At 35.4% G+C, this 23,842-nt stretch overlaps 1 protein-coding gene across 4 annotated transcripts in view; it reads left to right on the forward strand.

Moving 5' to 3' along the window:
* Positions 1–21,573, forward strand: part of LOC107746652 (kinase suppressor of Ras 1-like) — a 43,541-nt gene extending 21,968 nt beyond the window's left edge. For 3 of the 4 annotated variants that reach the window (XM_016560952.1, XM_016560953.1, XM_016560955.1), the window contains 17 exons: positions 6,626–6,773; positions 7,778–8,231; positions 11,718–11,875; positions 12,169–12,238; positions 12,342–12,425; positions 12,511–12,572; positions 12,656–12,768; positions 14,290–14,458; positions 14,735–14,776; positions 16,151–16,193; positions 18,584–18,644; positions 18,919–19,316; positions 19,905–19,995; positions 20,223–20,356; positions 20,455–20,583; positions 20,910–21,051; positions 21,157–21,573. In XM_016560952.1, the coding sequence (XP_016416438.1) occupies positions 6,626–6,773; positions 7,778–8,231; positions 11,718–11,875; positions 12,169–12,238; positions 12,342–12,425; positions 12,511–12,572; positions 12,656–12,768; positions 14,290–14,458; positions 14,735–14,776; positions 16,151–16,193; positions 18,584–18,644; positions 18,919–19,316; positions 19,905–19,995; positions 20,223–20,356; positions 20,455–20,583; positions 20,910–21,051; positions 21,157–21,303 (2,445 nt within the window). In that variant the 3' untranslated portion in view covers positions 21,304–21,573. Of the gene's footprint in view, positions 1–3,391; positions 3,490–6,625; positions 6,774–7,777; positions 8,232–11,717; positions 11,876–12,168; positions 12,239–12,341; positions 12,426–12,510; positions 12,573–12,655; positions 12,769–14,289; positions 14,459–14,734; positions 14,777–16,150; positions 16,194–18,583; positions 18,645–18,918; positions 19,317–19,904; positions 19,996–20,222; positions 20,357–20,454; positions 20,584–20,909; positions 21,052–21,156 lie in introns of those variants that run through there. The other variant, XM_016560954.1, reaches the window with a different exon arrangement.
* Positions 21,574–23,842: the final 2,269 nt, after the last annotated feature.

Raw genomic sequence — 23,842 nt, forward strand, 5'->3', positions numbered from 1 at the left:
GGGAAAGAAATTATAGAAATTATACTTTTATTTAGCAAGGATGCTTAAAATTGATCAAAAGTGATGATAAAGGCATTTATAATGTTACAAAAGATTTCTATTTCAGATAAATAGTGTTCATATCGATATCGGAATTATATCGTATCGACCGAAATTAAGAAATATATCGTGATATCAATTTTGGCCATATCGTCCAGCCTTATGATCCGAATAATTAAAAAAATAGTTAAAAGTTAACTATTAAAAAGAATAGCTGAACATAAGTTCACAAATAAAATATATTGTTGAAATTGTTACTGCCTTGAATTATTATTTTGGAATAAATGTAAAATGCTTAAAAACACTAACTTGATGAGATTTATACTTGGCTTTAATAAACAAAATATTGATTACATTTTTAATGTAAAAATATAAAATAGGATTATTTTTTTGTTGTTTTTTCATTTTTAACACATGCCCCTCAAAAGGTCTGTGCACGGCCCTGACTGTGACTGATGATATCCATATCTGTTACAAAAAAAAACCATCTGCTATCATACCCTTCATATCTGATCATGTTCAATCATTCTGATTTCATGGCATTTAGGTCACACCTAAATGTCTGAACGTCATTGCATTACATAATTAAATATCAAACACAAGTAGCAACTGTAAGCTTATGATGCTATCACTTGTTTTAAAACTAACTTCACTCTCTTTTTTTTTAACCTATAGTCTTAATGTGCTTTTTACTGTTTGTATGAAGTCAGTTTTGCTTGAAGGAGTGCTTATGCTATATTTATTTATTACTTTGGTTTGGAATATAATGTAAAGCAGAAACATTCATTCATTCATTCATTCCAAATATTTTGGAAGCGTCATGTCCTATTTGTGACCATCTGATCATAGTTCAGATCATAGATCATAGTTATTATCATGAAATAATGCTTTTTTTTTAACCTATAGTCTTAATGTGCTTTTTACTGTTTGTATGAAGTCAGTTTTGCTTGAAGCAGTGCTTATGCTATATTTATTTATTACTTTGGTTTGGAATATAATGTAAAGCAGAAACATTCATTCATTCATTCATTCCAAATATTTTGGAAGCGTCATGTCCTATTTGTGACCATCTGATCATAGTTCAGATCATAGATCATAGTTATTATCATGAAATAATGCTAAAATTATTAAAAACATTTTAACATTATTAAAGCTGAAATAAGCTGAAATTAAAATCTAAATATTAAATTCAAAATTGTAACTAAATAAAAAAACAGAAATGTAGCCTTGGCTTTAAATTGGAGCACTAAAATACCATAAGTGGAAATGAATAAACTAAAACTGAGCTAAAAAATAATACTGAAATAAAAGTAAATTAAACATAAATCAAATTAAATTAAATAGAATTAAAACGACTGAAAATGTAAAATAAAAGCTAATTCATAATATGAATAAGAACCATAATAGTATATAAATAATACTAAAAGAACACGGATCCATAATATGCATATCTGGTGTCTGTGAGAGTTGGTGAGTATTAACTGATGTCACAAGCTGACGTCTTTACACATTCATTTTTTTTTTTTTATTGTGACTCATACCTTGATGTTCCCAGCTGCCACAGTGATGGGGTTTCCCGTTGCTCAATAAGATCAACAACCATGACCCACCATTCAAATTTGTTTTGGGTTTTTTTTTCAGTTTGTTCCTGTTGCTGTATTTTGTTGTATTTTGTAGTATTTTGGACCGCGAGTTGCTTATGGAATATAATGCTTAATTTAAATCAACCAGGGTTTGGAGCATTTGAGTTTAGGCAGTCCACAACATGCCAGAGTGTGTTATTGAATAAGTCTAAAGGGCACAGGCAGGAGTGGTTGTGGTTGAGTCATATTTTTTTGTGGGTCACATCCTGTGGATCTACCAGTGGCCTTCCTTAAGGCAAAGATAAAGAGAAAGAGATAGAAAGAAAAAGAGTCTGTGACAAATGCAATCTCACCCAAACCTCTGTTTCCTGTGCTGTAGCCACTCTCTCGCTCTCCTTTGTTCTTCTGATGTGGCCTCTCTTTCGGCCCAGGATGAGCACTAATGCACAGAATGCAATCTCACCCAAACCTCTGTTTCCTGTGCTGTAGCCACTCTCTCGCTCTCCTTTGTTCCTCTGATGTGGCCTCTCTTTCGGCCCAGGATGAGCACTAATGCACAAAATGTGTGGTGACAGGTCAAAGAAGGTCTTAGGCCAGCCTAACCCTCACTAATCTCTGTTTCACACAGTCAAAAGACATCCTGCTCAGTTAATGGCCTCATAAATGAGTCTTTTTTTTTTTTTTGTAGAACAGTGGAATTTGTGTGGTATCAGTGATGTCTGCTCAGTTAGCTGTTGTGGAGCTAGCTGTTGTGGAGCTGACATTAAAGAGGTGCAAAATTGCATATTTTTAAAGTCTTCTAGTCAGTGGGTTGCCTGAAAGAGTAGTTCGATAACCTGACTTAAGGAAATCCTGTATAATAAGGTTGGTTGCAGTTTAACTGACCACAATTAGAAGTGTTTTTTTTAAGAGGGCTTTTACACAAGAGGAACAGATTTGATCAGAATGCAGGGTCTTGAAAGACGCTTGAACTATTTTACTTAAATGTAGCATTTTTTAGGAGTGCAAAACTAAAAAATAAAAGTAAGAAAACAATGTCAAACTAGTTTATTGAATGGCAAGTCCGTTTTAAATATTTTTATTTTATTTTATTATTTAATTTTTGGGAAAAATTGTTGAAATTGTCACTGTGCCAGAAAATAACACTTTTTCTCATCAAAAACAAAATGTGGATGCTGACGATGCATGGTGATTACTGGCTATGTATTTATTTATTTATTAATAAATTTTAAAAAATGTAAAAAAAAAAAATAATAATAATTTTTATGTTTAGCCACATAAAACTTTTTTAAAAAGTGTTTACAATTTAATTTTATATCTGGGAGAAATTATAATTAATTTGTGCCACTGTTGTTGAAATAAGTTCTTTTTCCCATTAAAAAATGTCCTAATTGAAAATGTATGGTGTTTAGGTGCAAGTTTAGTTCAATTTTTTTTATTTTTTTGCTAAATAGAAAAGCTATACTAATTTGACATTAACATATAAGTCATTCATGCCTCTGGTTATATATAAAAAGTTGCATGATGCCCCTGGGTTGACCACCATGACCCATCCTCAGTTGAGAGAAGGGATGTTATACTGCACACAGGAAACCAAATGCCTGTATTGGTGACCATGTGCTTTTAGGAGGAGTGTCCAGAGCTGTGGAGAGATTTCCCAGGCATGTTAACAGATAGGAAAGAGAGATAGAGGGGAGGGACAGTGGGGAAAGGGAGGAGGGACAGGACGAGTAGGAGGGGAAGTTTGGGTTGGAAGGGAGCAGCTCTCACAGCGTGACTGACTTGAGACTTTGAGGAGAGACTTTGGTTTGTTGTTTCTGGGCTATGAGATTTAGTAAAGGACAGCTTCAGTGGAGAATCTCTCATGGTATAGTAAGCTTGACTGCTTTGTGTTTTACAGTCTCATTTGAAGACTTTGTCAACTGTGTTTTGTTTTTGATGTTTGTCGGTTTCCTGCCTGCATGCAAGCCTCTGTGGTCATAGAAAGTCTGCAAACGGAATTACCAACGGCAGATATCTGCTAACGCTATATTTGAACACATCAGGCTCATGTCAGACTCACAAGCTTGTGAGGAAATTCCTCGTTTGCCATTTGTTTGAGATACTTATCAAGTTGAAATTCCACTGAAGAGTTTTGTTGAGGGCGGCTTGGTGATTTTTATCTGTTTATTTCATTTGTAAGCACCCACTGTCACACTTTTTCTGTTTGATTGTAGTTTCATGTGAAGCTTTACTGACAGAGCCAGCAGTAACTGTAACTGATAAGGACTTATTTGTTTGGGGAGCTCACCTGGGTGATTTTAATTCTGTGCGTGTTTGTTTGTTTGGATGGAAGCTAGCGTAATGCTGCGTCTTGCGTTTTGCTTTTATGTTTAGAGCATCGCTCCCTGTTACGCCAGCTCATGAACTCAGGTAGAAGACATGTTCAGACATCACCTCGGTATCCGTATGTGTCATTTCACCTGCTCTCTGCCCCAGCTTGTCTGTTTTAACACAGTAATTCACGTACTTATTAACTTGGACGTATATATGTCGTATAGAGCAACCAAGAGGTGCATTTTGCACTCTCATTATGCATTATGTTGTGTTTTCTGAATGACAGAAGAGAGAATAAACATAAATAATATTTCCAGTAGATAAATAATTAGGCTATTCATGTTACTGTATGTTTGTGTAGAGATTATGCTTGTTGGTTTGATTTAGACTCGGCTTAAGTTGATTTTAGTTTTGTGTTCTTTCAGCTGTAGGCTAAATGAGTGGATGATGTTGTCCACTCTAAAAAAAAATGCTGGGTTAAATACAACTCAGCGCTGGGTAAAATATGGACAAACCCAGCGATTGGGTTGTTTTCAACCGACACTTGGGTTAGATGTTTAACCCAACCTTCTGGGCAGTAACCCAACCGCTGGGTCAAAACCACCCAATAGCTGGGTTTGTCCATATTTTACCCAGTGCTGGGTTGTATTTTTTAGACTATAGTATTTGTTGAGAAGAGATCTGTGCTCTTAATTCAGATCTCTGGCTCTTGTTCATAAAGGAAGTCTCCATGAGGATGCTGGGAGATTTCCATTCCTCTGAGTGTCATGCTTGTCATTTAAAAGGCCGTTTAACTTGTTTATGATGTGCTGTATTACACCCACCCACCTCATACAAACACAATTACGTGTGTAAATGGGGATATACCTTCATCTTCTTTTTTTCTTTTTTTTTCTTTTAAATATTTTAATTAAATATTTTTTTTAATATTTTTTTTATTACAGACTAAATACATTTTAAATATATTAAAATATATTTGGGTCATTCCGTGTCAAATCAACCAAATTTCAAAAACGTCCTCAGCTCACATTTTTGATTTTGCTAATATTTTTTTCTGAATGCCAATGGTGACAGTTCAAAAATAAAAGGGAAAAAAAGGCACTTTTCTGCACTTTTTCCCCCACAATGCTTGCATTGCCGTAACTCCAGAAGTATTAAAGATCTCTATGTATCCTTTTAGATTTTGGTTTTTAACTTTTCTTTTGGTGTCTTTATTTTAAAGGCAATGTAATCTTCATTTCCAGAGACATTGGGATCACTTTGCATACAGCGGATACTTTTTTCTTTTAAAGTGAAACAGCTGTATATTTATATGAATATTTGTATAGTCCAGTGTTATTTTTTAGTATTGTTTATAAACTATTATAATATTTATTAATATTTTGATTTTTATATAGTAGCTTCTATTTTTATATTTTTAGTTTTATTTTAGTTTCAGTAATTTTAGATGCTTTTGCCATCTTTATTGCTTTTATATTTCTGCTAAGCTTTAATTTATTTCTATTTTTGTTTGTAAATTTGTTAAACTTATTTAGTTAAGTTTTTCAAGTTTTTTTTTAAATGAAACATTTTCATCTAATATTTCTATTTTATTTTATTTCAACTTTTTTGTATTACTATACTTTTTTAAAATTAATTGTAGTTATCAATAGCAACACTGATGTATTATATATTACAACCTTTAGTTTTGGTTCTATCATTTGATTGATGACAGTGAATAGTGTGAAATGAAAGTGTGTGATTTTTGCATGGAGTAAAGAGTGTTGGAGATGAAAATTTGATCGGAAATTCAGAGTGTCCTCTCAATCCAGGGTCACTCAGGGAGGGTAACTTTGGGAAATGGAAAACCTTCCACAACGTTTAATTATCAGCTGTGTCCTTGAAGTGTATCTTATATACAGTAGCTTTGTGTGAAACACACACACACATATATCCCTGCTATCAGTAAACACAGCAGTGGTAGTAAGAGTCCCCTGGACCAGACACACAAGCATTGCTGTTCACCTCATTTGTCCATTTTGTTAATTACCAACGTTTGACTCCACAATCTCAAACCGCTGTACGTTGATGTGTGCTATATAATCAAAACCTTGTATTGATGAATCTTATTCACCCCATTTTGTCTGTCGATAGACTTTTTGTACCTCCCTTGATCCTTTAGACCAAAGGGCCTCATCTATTCATTTACCATGGAGACTACACTGACCACAACTACAACTGTTGCTGGGCAGCTTCTCAGTCATGCATTTGAGTAAGAGTGTGTGTGTGTGTGTGTGTGTGTGTGTGTTTTGGGTGAGAATTGAAATATGGCAGGGAGACGCCAAAGAGTGCAGGAATGTTGTAGGGTGGAGGAATGGAACAGAGACAGGCGGATAGAGAAAGAAAACTGGTATCTGGACACTGGCTCAGTCTGGTGCCACGAGATGCCAGCAGTCTTAGTGGCGGCGGGGGGATTCCAGGGGGCTTTATCACCTAATCTTTCTCTAATTAGTACAGTATATAGACTCCATTCTGTCTGTTTACAGCCACAGAAATACCATAGACTGATCAAATACTGGCCAAATAAGATAATACTGAGTCATTGAGTCAGTGCTATCAGTTTAGATGTATGATGATGAATAATGCGCAATTAATCACCAGTGTCCCTTTCTGCCTATGCCATGATTAATGCTTCTTCTGTCTTCCAGGCAGTCCCTGTGAAGCTGTCTCTGGATGCTCTGCTGCAAATGTCCAGTGTGCAGGTGGAAGACACCATGAAAAGACTGGGCTCTAGCAGTGAGGAGTGTTCCCGCATCACCGCTGCCCTCTCCTGTCTCAAGAGCGCTACTGACACAGGTGACTGCTGACTCCTTGCTCCTTACACTCTTCAAAAACACTAGGACTTCCTGCTCTAGGCTCAGATTCTAGCTGTTGGCCATTTTAGTATTTTAGAATAAAGTATACGATAATGTAAGTAAAAAAAAAAAAAAGTAGACAAATTAGTAAAAAAAAAAAAAACTTTTATTCAGCAAGGATGCATTTTATAATGACTTTTATTATTTTACAAAATATTTTTTATTTCAAATAAATACTCTTCTTTTGTGCTTTCTATCCAGAGAATCCTGAAGTGTCAATGTTTCCACAAAAATAATTAGAGGTAAAACTGTTTTCAATATAAGTCTTAAAAAAATAAAAATAAAATCTTTCTTGAGCACCACATCAGAATATTATAATGATTTCTGACGGATCATGTGACACCAGAGACTGACATAAAGCTGAAAATTCAACTTTGGCATTACATGAATAAATTACATTTTAATATGTAGTAAAATGCATGATGATAAGATACTTATGAATTGATATTTGACAATACCATATATGGCGGCACACAAAGTTTTCCAGACCATCGCCAATGGCAGCTAGATTTTAAATTATTATCGCAAAAGTTTAATTTTGATCACATTTGTGAACAACGGTTGTTATGGTTGTTATAAAAGTTAAAATACTATTCATTCATTTAATTTAATATAATAAAACATAAACTAAAATAAAAATAAATATTGCCTTGGCAACTAACTAAGTTGAAGTACTAAAATTCTAAAACTAAAACTTAAATAAAAGTTAATTAAAACTAAATAGAAATATAGAAAATGAATAGAAATTACATGCACAAAATTACCATAACTTAAATTAAAACTAAAAATATAAAAATGAAGCTCATTCAAAATAGTATTAAATACTATAAAATGATATAAATAACACTAAAATTACACTGGTAAGCAATCACTTTAATTAAGGTCTGGAGCCCTGCATTGATCATCCACCTTCTTCTGAATTGTCTCTCACTCTTTCTGTTTTAGGTGCAGCACTTAAGAAAGAGGGCATCCCGTGGATAGCAGAACCCGCTCACCGTGACAGTACCTCTGTTGACCCGCTGTCTTGTTCTATGCGTGCACATCAGTCTTACAGTCCCAGCCCAACCAGCTGGCCCCCTCCTTCTGCTTTGCCTGCCCCTCGTTCCTGTGTCTCTGTTTCTGCTCTACCCTCAACGGACTTCCCTACAATCGTCCACCCTCACTGTGATGGGCTGACGGACCCTTTTTCATCCTCCCCGCAGCTGAACCGCTGCACCCCCGGGCTGCTGTCCACCCCTCCAGTCACACCGCCACCGAGAAGGTATGGCAAACTAAAGCCCCCACGAACTCCACCACCTCCATCCCGTAAGCTGCTAAACCTCCTGCCAAACATCACCCTCACACACAGCAAGAGCCAGAGCCAACTGGCCAACCGGATCGATGACCCTACACCCAAGAAGTAAGTTCAGCACTGAATAATATTTTATTTATGGATATATTACTTCATGGCATGATGATCTCTTCTCAGAGTTTGCTTCAAAAATGTTTATTTTGACAGCTGAATGATGTCAAATGTCAAGTATGACGGTATTGATTTATGTGAGTCTGCTGCTGGGCTTTATGGTGTCTTTAAAAGGGACTGTCTAGATTGAAGCAAGTTTTGCTATTTTACCATTGCAAATATTTGACTGCAAACTAGATATGCATTTCAGAAATTGCTGAAGGAAGCACTGGTTTTGTGTAAATGATATGCCATATCAGACCTGCTTTTGTTTTTGTAATAACAAAAAAGTGTCCAGTCGTAAATCCGCTACAAACAGAAATTCACACAAAGTTATTCTGTGGCTATAAATAGATGCAAAGAAAACTGACCAATCACAATTCAGCATGCGGATACACTACTGTTCAAAAGTTTTGCTCCTGTAAAATGTTTTTTTTTTTTTTTTTAAATCTCTTATGTTCACCAAGACTGCATTTATTTTATCAAAAATATAATAAAGCAGTAATATTGTGAAATATTATTGCAATTTAAGATAACTGTTTCCCATTTTAATATATTTAAAAATGTAACTTATTCCTGTGATGCAAAGTTGAATTTTCAGCAGCTATTACTCCAGTCTTCAGTGTCACATGATCCTTCAGAAATCATTCTAATAAGCTGATTTGCTGCTCAAGTAACATTTCTGATTCTTTTCAATGTTGAAAAACATTTTTACTGTATAATATTTTTGTGGAAACTGTGATAAATTTCTATTCAGCATTCTTTGATCAAAAGAATGCCATTTATTTAAAACTAGAAATCTTTTGTAACATTAGAAATGTCCTTACTGTCATCAAGTGAGTGCATCCTTGCTGAATATAAGTATTAATTAAAAAAATAAATAAATAAAGTACTGACACCAAACTTTCAAAAGGTAGTGTATATGCAAGAAAGAAAACCAATTTCAATTCAGTATATAAATATAATGAAGCTGTCATCGCTATCTGTAACCAAAATACATCTGTTTGACCATTAGCCTGTGTTATGTATTGTTTTTTTTCCTCCCTGATGCAACCTAATACTATAAACATGATGTCAGATTCTCAGAAACACTTACCACATGATAAAGTCATGCAGTAATGCAGTGATGATGGGAATGGAATATATTCATCTGAAGGGTGTAGATAAAATCTGAAGAATAAGCGAGGCCTCTTCAAACCATAAGAATTAGTGCCAGCGTTAACAGCAACATACAGAATTGAAACTGCACAGAAATATACTGTATGCTGACATTTCATTTTAAACTTGACTAAGAATTTTGACTAAGACTCTTTTACACTCATAATCACAATTTCATGGTTTGAAATGAATATTCTGTCATCGTATTTAGTAGGGCTGCAACTAACGATTATTTTGATAATCGATTAGTTGGCCGATCTTTAATTTGACGCGACCGGCTGAAGTTGGACAAGTATGTAAACTCCATTGGACGTGCACTGTGGGCAGACCCGATTAATCGATAATGAGAATCGTTGTCGATGATTTTCATAATCGATGATAATCGATTTTATCGATTAGTTGTTGCAGCCCTAGTATTTAGTATTAATATTAGTCACCCTCATGTTGCCTCAAACCTGACTTTGATTCCTCAATGCTGGTTGGATTTTTTCATAGTTACAATGAATTGCACCTGAGATTTCAAATTTCAAAAATTATGCAAAAGTACCATTAGATATCGTAAATGGTATCCATATGATTTATGCATTTTATTCCAAGTCTTCAAAATCCATATGACATATTTGTGTGAGGAACAAACTGAGATTTATAATCTTCCTTTTCCACTGTGACTTAATGAATCTATCAGAGATTTTTTTTAAATGAGTGCTGTCAAACGATTAATCACGATTAATCGCATCCAAAATAAGTTTTTATTTACATAATATATGTGTGTGCTGTGTATACTTATTATGTATATATAAATACAAACACATGCATGTGTATATATATATATATAAGAAAAATATGTTGTTTATATATTAGATATATTTATATAGCCTATAATATAAAATACAAGAATATAAATATATAAATGTATATGCATTTAAAAATTTCCAAAATATATACTGTATATGTGTGTATTTATATATACAAAATAAATATACACAGTACACATACATATATTATGTAAACAAAAACTTTTATTTTTGATGCGATTAATCGTTTGACAGCACTAAAAAAAGTATAAATTACAGTTTCCACAAAGCTATCGAATCATTTAAGATTTTTTTTTAATATATCAATAAAGTCATATGGAACACTTTTGATACTTTCATGGTGTTTTTTTTTTTTTGCGTTTTGGGATTTTGACAGCCCCATTCCTCATTCAGTTTAATTATACTAAGAAAATTGGACAGGATATAAAAAAAAAAAAAAAAATTGACCATTTGTGTTCCACAGAAGAAATTGCACAACATTTGCTACTCGTAACAACATGTTGCCTAACTCAGCAAAAATTTGGAACGAATTGTAGCCCTGCAGCATAAATAAAGAAATCCTTCTTAGAAAAAATGTTCTACATATTCTTTTAGCTCCCACTGTTCATATGTGTACCATACTGTGTTGACCTGCCCAGTGTGTGTTCGGTCTGTGGGAGTGGACTGCTGTGACATCTGAGATCACTGATGGCCCAGTTCCAGGCAGGTTTTAGAGAGCAGTTCAACACTCCCGTCCTTCCGCCCCTTCACGTAGCCCCAGTGTTTCCCGTTAGCACAAGGCCGAGGTCAGACCCCTTCTCAGACTCACTGGCGTCCAGTGCTTGATCATTCCCGCTCCTCTGAGCCAATAAACGTCCGCAGGATTGGACCTCCTCCTCATAATATGTGTGTGAACTGAAGTCCACCGCAAAAACTCCCTGCCTGTGAAGCTGCACGCCTGCATTTGCACCACATTTTTTAAATATTTGTGGTGGACAAGCTGCAGATGTGTGTTTATTTAAACTACTATAGAAAGATTTCTCGCTGGGAGGTGCAGAGCGAGTCATTATGAGAGCTTTCTGGGAATTATAATTGGCTGCATTGTAATAATTCCAATGAATGGTTGCAGGTGATGAGTCTTAATGATTTTAGGTTACATTGTAAAATGCTTTTTGTTTTACACAAGTTCATATTAAATAGTTCTGCAGTGTAAAAATGATTGTTTTATGTTCAAATGTTCCATTCATGTAGTATCTTGGGTAATATGAGGTCATAAAAGCTGAATGCCAAAGTAATTTTTAATAATTAAATTAAATTAATGAATTGTTATTATAATGATAACTATTTATTGTTCTAATTATTTATTTTAATTATTCATTATTTTATCATTTAATTTACAAAAACACCAAAATGCTATTTAAATGGAGTATAGCATATCACACTAATGTCAGCTACCAAGATCATATGTTGACTTGTGCCCTTTTGCCTGCAGGAGCGGGAAGAAAAACAAGCCGCTTCTGAACGTGCAGGTAAATGGTGGAGGAAACGGCTGGGAAGACTCGCCCTCACGGTCACCACTGTTGTCTGTCCGTTCCCCCTGCATCCTACCAAACACCCCCAGTCACCTGGGAGATCCCACGGGTGTAAGAAGTAAGTGCTTTTTAGTAAACGTCAAGTTTGTGTGTTCCAAAACTTAGTGAGCTCCCTACCTAGATCATCATACTGTAGGTGCACTTCAGATGAGGCTACAGTTAGACATCTGCATTATGTTTGCTCATGAAATATGTTGATTTGGCTAAAGCCAGCTTTACACATACTGTTCATTCCCAGAATGCACTGCAGTGAACAATTCATCCAGTCAACTCTAAAGCTTAGAGATGCTAACACTAAACTAAATTTTAATCCATTTTGAGTACAATCTGTCTTTCTTTCACATCATATAGATAATGTTGCATCCCACGGAAGCTCTCCGCTAATCATGAGGAAGGATATTGGTCTGGATGTCACACACAGGTACTGACCATTGAACTTTTGCTTGTTTTCATTCTTACATCCGTGTTTGTCTTTCAACTTCCAACACAACTGACACTGGCTTTCTTATTGTGCCTCCTTAAAGGTTTTCCACCAAGTCCTGGTTGTCTCAGACGTGTCAGGTGTGCAAGAAGAACATGATGTTTGGTGTTAAATGCAAACATTGCAAGTAAGCAAACACAGGATTGTTTTTAGGAAAACCACATCTGATTTCCCAGTATCTTCCTGCTAACGTTTGCTTCCATCTCTTTTAGGGTGAAGTGCCACAATAAATGTACCAAAGAGGCCCCTAAGTGCAGGATTTCATTTGCACAATGTAAGATTTTTTTTTGTACAAGATGTAGTATACTGTATATTCAGACAGCTTTGCAGATGATCTAAAGTTCTTTTTTTTTTCAGTTCCAAACAAGATTAGAAGAACAGAGTCAGTACCGTCAGATATCAATAACCAGGTTGATCGACCGGCAGAGTCTCAGCAGTACGGAACATTACCGAAAGCAGTAAACAAAAAGGCATGTAGCAAACCACACAAACAAGGAAGTTGAGAGTCACACCATACTAGCTTTTTTTTAGATTATAATAATAATAGTAATAGTAAATAATTCTTTTGGGATAGTAGTAGTAATAGTAGTAGTAGTAGTAGTAGTAGTATAAATGATAATAATTTAGGAAAATTATTTTTTTCATTTATTTTGCAATTTCATTTGGTGATGCTAGTGATTGCCAATGAAGTATGTAATTATTATTTTAAAATACTGTAAGATTTTTATGTTACATAGTAGTAAGGAAAATTATTAGTATTATTAAGATTATATAAAGTAAATAAATAATAAATCATATCATATAAATAAAATAATTAAAAAATAAATTGTGAGTACCCATAGGATTTATTGAAACGCTATTTTATAATATGGCATACTTGTTTCAAACATCCATTTTTATATCCTATATTTTTATTTTATTTTAAAAATACATTATTTTTATATCTTTATATTTATTTTTACAATTTCATTTTATGATGCTAGTGACTACCTATAAGATTTGTCATTGAAATGCTATTTTATAAAATGTCTTAAAGTGCCCCTATTATGCCTTTTCGAATATTACCTTTCATGCAGTGTGTCATGTAGCTGTATGTGAAAATAAACTATCTGCAAAGTTGTGAAGCCGACAGTGCACGATAAATAAAGTTATTGTCTATCAAAAAAAAGAGTCGGCTCGCAATCGCCTAAACGAGTCGTCAGGAATTCAAATCTTATTCTGTTACGGCTCTACGTCACGAAGTAACACATTTGCATAATGTCCGCCCACGTTCTACGTCGCCAACTTGCCCGCCCACAAACACAGTAAAATTTCTGTGTGGTTAACATCATGTCGAAAAGACTCTGTATCCTACGCTGTGAGAGTAGATTTGTTTTATCACATCTTATAATTTCCACAAACTTGTTAACACTTGACACTTACCACTGAGAAACGTCCTGCTCCAGTCGTGCTTGTGAATCAGTCTCTTGTAGATCAGCCAGTTCAACCATTTCGTCATCAGACTCCGGCTCGAATTGGTAAGGTACAATCGATACCATTTTTCTATGTATTGACAAGTCTCCAGGGCTGTCATTCTGTCATGGCAATGGGCGTTTCGTTTCCGTCACGCGCTGTACGCGGTAGACCAATCCAGAGCCAATCTCTCTTTACGGCTCTGGACCAATCACAAAGGACTGCGCCATCTGACCAATCACAGCAGTGAGGGCTCACGGAAAGGAGGGGTTTAGAGAGACTGATTCTTTGAACTTCTTCACATGAGTCGTTTACGAATCATTTAGAAATGAGGTAAAATTAAATCTATTTTTTGAGAAAACTAACGTGTTTTTTGACCTTGCATGCATATAAACCTGTTTTAGAAGACTCATAAAACAATATTAGCAACCTTAAAAATGGCATAATAGGGGCAATTTAATTGATTCAAACATCCATGTTTGCACCTTATTTGGTTGTTTTTTGGAAAATATTTTTTAAGATATGTGTCCTCCCTTCAGGACCACCCTCCATCACTGAGTCACCTGGACTCCAGTAGTAACCCTTCCTCCACCACCTCCTCCACTCCCTCCTCCCCTGCCCCCTTCGGTCAGAGCAACCCCCCAAACGCCACCCCACCACCCAACCCCTCCCCTAAGGGTCACGTTGACAGTCGATTTCACTTCCCAGGTTAGTCTTGTTTACACCAATACCACAGGATCTTATTTGCCGCCCGCATGTAAACCCATTTAAACCTCTGCACTACAGAATGTCACTCTTTTTGTAGCACAGCATTATTAAGCACTCCTTTCTTGTTTCCAATGCTCAGAAATAACCTCTTCAATAAATGCACACTAACCTACTAATATCTGCTTAAGTAACTCTCGCTGACGCATAACAAGCTAGTTGTTTAACCGGGTCTTTCTCTTTTCCTTGTGGACATTTGTCTATTTGTCCCCTCAATAGCTGCCTACTACTTTCAGCATAGACAACAGTTTGTCTTCCCTGGTGAGTTAACAATCCTCCACACCACAAAACTCTGTTATTTAATCTTAAGGTGTGGTGTCTGAGTTCCTAGTTGAGTTATCACTGACGTTTTGAGACAACTCAACTCTGTTTCCCGATCCTGAGAGTAGAGGTCTGCGTGGGACTGTTTTTTTTAGTGCCGCTCCCGCAAGGTTCTATTCCGCTCCCGCTATATATTCACTCTTTGTTCACCCGCTGTCCGCTTACAATAATTTTCTTCCCGACCCGACCGTTCCCGCTAAATTTTAGATCTTGTTTCCAGAATCTCACATTTATATTTCCGCTACTGAAACAAAGAGAGATAGGCTGACAAATAAAAGTGTATTCTGCACAAAATTGTATGTTATTTTATTCGTCTTGTCAAGAGTCTTGAATTTATTGACTTTGACTTGAATTTATATGAATTATCTTAAGACACAAAATTAGTTTAATATTTTATGCAACACAGTAGGAAAAACAGTGTCAGAGAAAATAAAAATGTACAAAAATTTTATTTTTGTACAACATTACAAAAAAATTATTTTATTCGTCTTGTCAGGATACAATTCGTTTAACATTGACAACACAATAGGGAAAAGGTGTCGCAGAGAGAGAGAGAACAAATGTAGGTTGTACAAAAATAGCCCATTAGCTATTGAAATCGCATCATATGACCCCTTTAATCATTTTAATCTTATTAGTTGTTCTTTTTGCTTTTGTGCAACACATAAATAACAATATATATGTTTTAGACACTTTATGTTTAGATCATTTCGATTTTGCGGGAGTCCCGTGAATCATTTTATTCTCCCGCATCCCGCACACACACGAGTCTCTTTCCGCCCACACCCGCACTCGCCCATCAAGAGTTGCTGCACCCTGTTGCGTTGGGTCCCGCGGTACTCCCGCGGGAGTGCAGGTCTCTACTTTCAATTCTCTGTGTGCTTCTTGTGCCGTGTATAGAGAACCTAAAAGATATGTTGTTCAGTTGTTTAGTTGTATTATATTAAAGGTGCACCAAGTTATTAGCATGCATCACTATTAATATTGCTCAAATCCCTAAACTTTGGCATATACACTGTTCAAAAATCTGAGTAAAAAAAAAATTATATATATATATATATATATATTCAAAGACATTTATAAATTATGTTACCAAAAATTCTATATTATATATAAATGGTGTTTTTGGACTTTCAATTCATCATGGAATCCTAAAAAAAAAATATATTACTAAAATATATATATAAAAAAATATATTAAATATATACTTTCAACTTCAAAACTTTAAGTGGAGTAGAATTACTTGGCGCACATTTACATGGAATCTGAACGTTTAATGTCACGTATGACTCAAGAATCCCTTTTTTCTCGCAGACGTATCCAGTTCCACGCATTCAGATGGAGGTTGCAACACCGGGTAAAACAAAACTTTTCGATTGCTGTTTCTGCAGTATTTCTAGAAATATTTTGACCCCAGGCAATTGAAATGCAAGTTTCATTGGTTTTGGTTCTTCATGGAACATTATAATTACTCTGCATGTTTCTTAAAGGGTTAGTTCAGCCAAAAATGAAAATTAGGCTGCGTTTTACTCACCCCCGATGCATCCTAGGTGTATATGACTTTCTTCTTTCAGACGAAAGCTGAACAGCACACATTTTTGGTTATTGCCTCATCTTGAATGAATCAGTTGCACTAAGTTCCCATGGAACCATTGTGGCAGCACTGACTTCTGTAGAATTTTTCCTGCAAGTTCAAACTCATGATGAATGCTTCAAAGATGCTCTGAAGGGATAGTTCACACAAATACTTTACATTATTTATTCACCTTTATGTTAATCCCAACCTGTTTGTTTGATTTTATTCAGTGGAACACAAAAGAGGATGTCTTTGACAAAAAAGCACTGTAAAAGTAGCTCAAAGCCATTTGATACCTTTATTTATATATATATATATATATATATATATATACATACATGCATACATACATACAGGTGCATCTCAAAATATTAGAATATCAAAAAGTTCTTTTTTTTGTAACATTACAAAAAGTGAAACTTTGCTATTTTCTTGATTCATACATGTAAAGTAAAACATTTCAAAAGTTTTTTGTTTTAATTTTGATGATTAGATCTTACAGCTCATGAAAGTCAAAAATCCAGTATCTCAAAATATTAGAATAATATTTTAAAAAGTTTCCTTTTAAAAAGTTAATTAAAACAGCATTTATTCAAAATATAAATCTTTTCTAACAATATAAATCTTTGCTATTACTTATCAATTTAACACATCCTTGCTGAATAAAAGTTTAAATTTCTTTCAAAAAAAGAAAGAATAAAAATGTACTGACCCCAAACATTTGAACGGTAGTCTATATTGTTAGAAAAGATTTCTATTTTAAATAAATGCTCTTCTTTTTAACTTTTTATTCATCAAAGAATCCTGAAAAAAAGTATCACAGGTTCCAAAGAAATATTAAGCAGCACAACAGTTTCCAGCACTGATAATAAATCAGCATATTAGAATGATTTCTTAATTACATGATGTGTCGATTAATTAATCTAATTAATCGCAAATTACAATTGTCTGTGAAAATACCCCCAAAAGATTATTTAATGCTATTTTTGTGTTAAATGAGAAAGTATTAAGTACACATTATAAATAGTAGCTTTAGAAAGAAATATTTTAGATTCAACATAAAATTTGTTGCACTTAAACGTTTAGGCTACCACGGCCTAACATAAACTATGGAATATAAAAGAAGATCATTTGAGAAACAGCTCAGTTTTTTTTCGTTCATGCAGTGGAAGTCATTGGTAACCGAAACAGCTTTGTAACCAACAGTCTTCAAAATACCTTCTTTTATGTTACACAAAAGAAAGTAGGCTAAGTCATTCAGGTTTGAGTAAATGATGACATAATTAACATTTTTTGGGTGAACTATTCCTTTAAAGTTTTCCCCCCCATTTTCCCACCCTTTTTTAATGAAATTATACCCTAAATAAGAAACTAAAACTGCCAGCAGGTGGCGGTAAATGTCTTTATGAATCTTTCATTCGATTTGTTCAAACGGCTGATTCATTCAGGAATTCAGTAAACGGCTCACTTCATGAATTGGCCTTTGAATCATTGGTTCACACGATTCGTTCAAAACGCGGATTCATTCAGAAACTAAACACTGCTGTGTTGCTCACAGATGCACAATTCTGCTGTGGCTTTATAGGTAATATTCTTTGTAGGCTAAACTGCACAAACAGTTGTGTTTAAAATACAACACAATATTAACTTATTATTTATTGAACTGTTGTGTAAAATCACATTTGCACTCAAACAGCAGGTCTGGGGGGCGGGGCCTGTGCGTTAACTGCGTTAAAATATTTTAATCGCGTTATTTTTCATAACTAATTCATTAAGTTAACCCGTTAAACTGACAGCCCTAATATATATATATATACTAAATATATAATACTATATATACTAAATATATAATACTAAAATAACACTACCTCAAATATCATTTAATTCAAACATGGACTGTCAAGTTGTTCTTTGTGAATGACAAGACAAATGACATTTGAAATCAAACCGTGATACGTTCTGCGGTATTTCCTTTATTTGTGATCTATATTAAAACTCACATGGCTTCAGAATAGCATAATGCTGAGTAAATGACAGAATTTCGATTTTTGGGTGAACTATCCTTAGGTAAATGGTCTAGATCATACTGTATATCATACATAGTTCTGATAACTATTTAAAAGTGATTAGTAAATGACCACTAAGTTTAGTATGTCCTCTCTTTCATGCAGAGAAACAGATCAGTTGGATGGTAATGTCAACCAGTTGTCAACAGGCCAAAGGGAAGCTGTGGTGAGTGCTGCAAGAAACATGTTCCCCCACAGAGCTACTAGGAACTGAAAGTATTTGTGGGCAACGTTTCCAGTTTATCGTGGTGGTCACATGATTTTGTGTGGTCAGTGGTGTTAGGTAGTGACCCTGACCACTAAAAGACAATACTGAAGCTTTTTTACTTATATCTAAATTTTGAATTGTGCAAAATCAAAACTGATTTAGGATTATGTGAATATGAAATATACATTTAGCCCTAGAATTGAATAATTTGGTTATTATTCTTCTCATTCAGGATGAGGAGCAGCAAGGGAACGACGGTCAGGATCAGGAAGGTTCGGACGATGAAAGTGAAGGCGATGAAGTGGATGACCTGCCCAACTGCAGGGGCTACTGGAAAGACCACATAAGCCGTAAAGCCAGCCAGACCAGCGTTTACCTGCAGGAGTGGGATGTGCCTTTCGAGCAGCTGGAGCTCGGAGAGCTGATCGGTAAAGGCCGCTGGGGGAAGGTGTGCAGGGGCCGCTGGCATGGAGAGGTGGCCGTTCGCTTGTTAGAGATTGATGGTAACAACCAGGAGCACCTAAAGCTGTTCAAGAAGGAGGTGATGAACTACCGGCAAACGCGACACGAGAACGTCGTGCTGTTTATGGGGGCCTGCATGAACCCGCCTCATCTGGCCATTATCACCAGGTTCGCCTCTCTCAGCTCTCTCAATGTTGTGTCATTCATGTAAAGAAATTAATATTTTTATTCAGCAAGGATGCATTTAATTCATCAAAAGTGACAGTGAAGACATTTATAATGTTACAAAAGATTTCTGTTTTAAATAAATGCTGTTCTTTCTATTCACCATCCTGAATAAAATGTATCATTGTTTCCACAAAAATATTAAGCAGCACAGCTGGTAATAATCATAAATGTTTCCTGAGCACTAAATAAGCATTTTAGACTGATTTCTGAAGGATTATGTAACACTGAAGACCGCTGAAAATTCAGCTTTCTCATTACAGAAATGAATTGCATTTTAAAGTATATTAAAATCGAAAAGTTTAATATTTCACAATATTACTGTTTTTACTGTATTTTTTATCAAATAAATGCAGCCTTGGTGAGCATTAGAGACATTTAGACATTAGAGACATTGAAAAACTTACTCCGAACCTTTGAATGGTAGTGTGTATGTTTTGAATGTGTAGTATGTGATAATATATAGGAGCATTTGCGTTTGATTGTAATGTATTTATGTTCCTGTATTTATGTATTATGGTCCTGCTGCAGCTTTTGTAAAGGACGGACGCTCTACTCGGTTGTCAGGGATTCTAAACTTGACATCAACAAGATAAGACAAATCGCTCAGGAAATTGTGAAGGTAGGAAGCATCACATATAATACATGTTCTTGGCTTTATTTTGAATGATTTATCAATGCATGTTATTATCCAAAAAATGTCTTTGTAGTCTTTCATCAAAATTTAATAACTGTAAAGCAGCAAAACAATCTGACCATTATATCATCAATTTTGCTTCTTTAACTCAAATCACATTAACAACGGTTTTGTTTTGTTTTGTTTTGTTTCGTGTCTTTTACCTTTTACAGGGAATGGGTTACCTCCATGCAAAGGGAATTGTGCACAAAGATTTAAAATCTAAGAATGTTTTTTACGATTCAAACAAAGTGGTCATCACCGATTTCGGTCTGTTTGGGATGTCTGGAGTGGTCCAGGAGGACAGGTAGGGTGTATGTCATTTACTCCAGTGGTATAAAATTAAAATAGTCTTTTTATACAGTATGCTTTAAGAACTTCATTATCGTATGTGTTTGTTTATAGGCGGGAAAATGAACTGAAGCTTCCACGAGGGTGGATCTATTACCTGGCTCCAGAGGTCGTGCAAAAGATGGGACCAGGAAACCAAGACTGTTTGCCCTTTTCAAAAGCTGCTGATGTTTATGCATTTGGGTAAAAACCACATCTCTTTTCCCACATCTGCATCACATATACAGGGCCTCTAATGCAAACATTTGGTTTTGGTGTTAAAGTTTCATTTCTGCTTTAAAGGGGTCATATGATGCTATTTTAAAGATCATTATTTTGTGTATTTGGTGTAACAGAATATGTTGACATGCTTTAATGTTCAAAAAACACATTATTTTTCAAATACTGTACATTATTGTAGGTCCTATCTGATTGGTCCTTCATTGTAAAGGCTTGATCAAAATCAAGTTACAATATTTTGCAAACCAACACTGAAGTTGATCAGTTGACTTTAAATGTTTCTGTCTCAGCACTATCTGGTATGAACTCCAGGCTAAAGAATGGCCTATCGTTAACCAACCGACTGAAGTTTTGATCTATCAGCTGGGAAGTGGAGAAGGCATCAGAACGTTACTGACCCAGAAGGGTACAAGCTTGGGCAAGGAGGTTACGGTAAGTCCAGCCCTGGTATATATATATATATATATATATATATATATATATATATACACACACACACAAAATAATATTAACATGATCATTGTATTCACACTGCAGGAGATCTTGTCAGCCTGCTGGTCCTTTAAGGTTGCGGACAGACCCACATTCACTCAGCTGTCAGACTTACTAGAGAAGTTGCCGAAGCTCAATCGCAGACTCTCACACCCCGGGCACTTCTGGAAGTCTGAGGAGTATGTATCCTAGTCTGGAAAGCTAGCATGCTGTGGATCCCCCTTTTTTTGGGGTGTAGTTTAGGGAGCATGAAAACTAACTGATCGTTTGGAGCCGACCTGTGTATTGTTTTTTGTCTCTATTCTGAGCCTACTTAATTTTACACCATTGGATTTTTAGTGTAACGAGAGTCAGAAGGATGCTGTGCATGGATTCAACCATTATATATTTGGTCAAACCATCGGAGACCCGCACATGGCATGCAGGAAAAAAATAGTAGGCTAAATCGTGTGCACGATTTACTAATTTGTTCCCTCGATTTATAAATTGTGCGCACGATTTACTAATTTGTTCCCTCGATTTATAAATTGTGCGCACGATTTACTAATTTGTTCCCTCGATTTATAAATCCAGAAGGGTACAAGCTTGGGCAAGGAGGTTACGGTAAGTCCAGCCCTGGTATATATATATATATATATATATATATATATATACACACACACACAAAATAATATTAACATGATCATTGTATTCACACTGCAGGAGATCTTGTCAGCCTGCTGGTCCTTTAAGGTTGCGGACAGACCCACATTCACTCAGCTGTCAGACTTACTAGAGAAGTTGCCGAAGCTCAATCGCAGACTCTCACACCCCGGGCACTTCTGGAAGTCTGAGGAGTATGTATCCTAGTCTGGAAAGCTAGCATGCTGTGGATCCCCCTTTTTTTGGGGTGTAGTTTAGGGAGCATGAAAACTAACTGATCGTTTGGAGCCGACCTGTGTATTGTTTTTTGTCTCTATTCTGAGCCTACTTAATTTTACACCATTGGATTTTTAGTGTAACGAGAGTCAGAAGGATGCTGTGCATGGATTCAACCATTATATATTTGGTCAAACCATCGGAGACCCGCACATGGCATGCAGGAAAAAAATAGTAGGCTAAATCGTGTGCACGATTTACTAATTTGTTCCCTCGATTTATAAATTGTGCGCACGATTTACTAATTTGTTCCCTCGATTTATAAATTGTGCGCACGATTTACTAATTTGTTCCCTCGATTTATAAATTGTGCGCACGATTTACTAATTCGTTCCCTCGATTTGCTAAATCGTGCACACGATTTATAAATCGAGAGAACGAATTAGTAAATTATGCGCACGATTTAGCAAATCGAGGGAACGAATTAGTAAATCGTGCGCACAATTTATAAATCGAGGGAACGAATTAGCAAATTGAGGGAACGAAATGATAATCGTGTGCACGTTTTAGTACGTCGAGGGAACAAATTAGTAAATCGTGCGCACGATTTATTTATTTTTTCTTGCATGTCATGTGTGGGGCTCCGTACAAACCTGATATCATATGGTGCGGAAAATAACAATAAGTGACAGTAATGAAAAAGCGTTTTTCTGCTACCAAAGCTTTTGCCCGTCATATGAATGATTGGTCTGGTTTGCAGATGTGTGAAGATTTGTGTGATTTATCGTTTATTATTTACTATATAGAAGCAGATAATAGGAGTGGTTCAGAGGGAAGGTGCTTATTGATTTAACCTGTTACACTTTGAATATGTTTATATGCCCAAATATCTGGCCTGTGGTCAGTAATTCACCTTTTACGTTTAAAACGATGGTTAGACTGTGGTTAAAAGAGTGTAATCTGAATTTATAATAATTAAAATAATATTAATGACAATAATTATATAATATATGATTATATAATGTAATACATTATATAATATAAAATGATTTATTATTATTTATCAGCATAAGCAGTTGAAATCCCTGAAAAACCCTTTTGTAATTTTTTTTTATATTTGTGTATGTTGTCTCTGCTGTTTTTCTTGTGGGTTTCTCTCCACACTGGGAATGGGACAAACTTGTGACCCCCCTCTCTGTCATCTGCTGTTCCTGTCTCCATCTTGATGTCTCAACCTTTCTTCTTGCCACCAACCTCTTCCAAATCTTCATATTTCACATATCACTTTGTTTTCTCCTCTGTATTTTCCTTCCTTCTGTTCTCTGATTGGCTGAATGTTCAGTGCATGGCATCACCACTGTCTGCGTGAGCACTGCAGTCCAGGCCTCCGCTCTCGTTGTCCCTATGTCTACAAATACGAGGGTTTGTCCACAGCTGCTGTTAACATTAGCATGGCTACTGCATTCAAAGAAAACAACTGAGTAATTGAGTGTCTTACAAAATGTTTAAAAATGTTCACCTTTGTGATGCTTTTTCTTATAGTAGTCCCATCTTTGGCAACTGTTAGACTTTTAAACTTTTGCCTGTTCTAACACTGAGCAAAGCCATTTCAGCTAAACTTTGTAAATGGAAAATATGCTGATAGGCTTTCAGCAGATTTATTGCGCTAGCAGACTTTGCCACGTTTTGCCGTTTCAAATTCCTCATGTGCCGTCAGATGAATGGAATGTGATTTCCATTGCTCTTTTTATAGGACAGACCTTCAGCTTTTACAGTCCACAAACTTTCTCCTGTACTCTTTAAAAAAAAAAGTGACTTCCATATTCCATGTATTTGCTCAAAATTAAGATTTAAATGAATAATCATTTACCGG

This window comes from Sinocyclocheilus rhinocerous, unplaced genomic scaffold (genome assembly GCF_001515625.1).
Source record: "Sinocyclocheilus rhinocerous isolate Xijiao unplaced genomic scaffold, SAMN03320098_v1.1 scaffold259, whole genome shotgun sequence".
NCBI lineage: Eukaryota > Metazoa > Chordata > Actinopteri > Cypriniformes > Cyprinidae > Sinocyclocheilus > Sinocyclocheilus rhinocerous.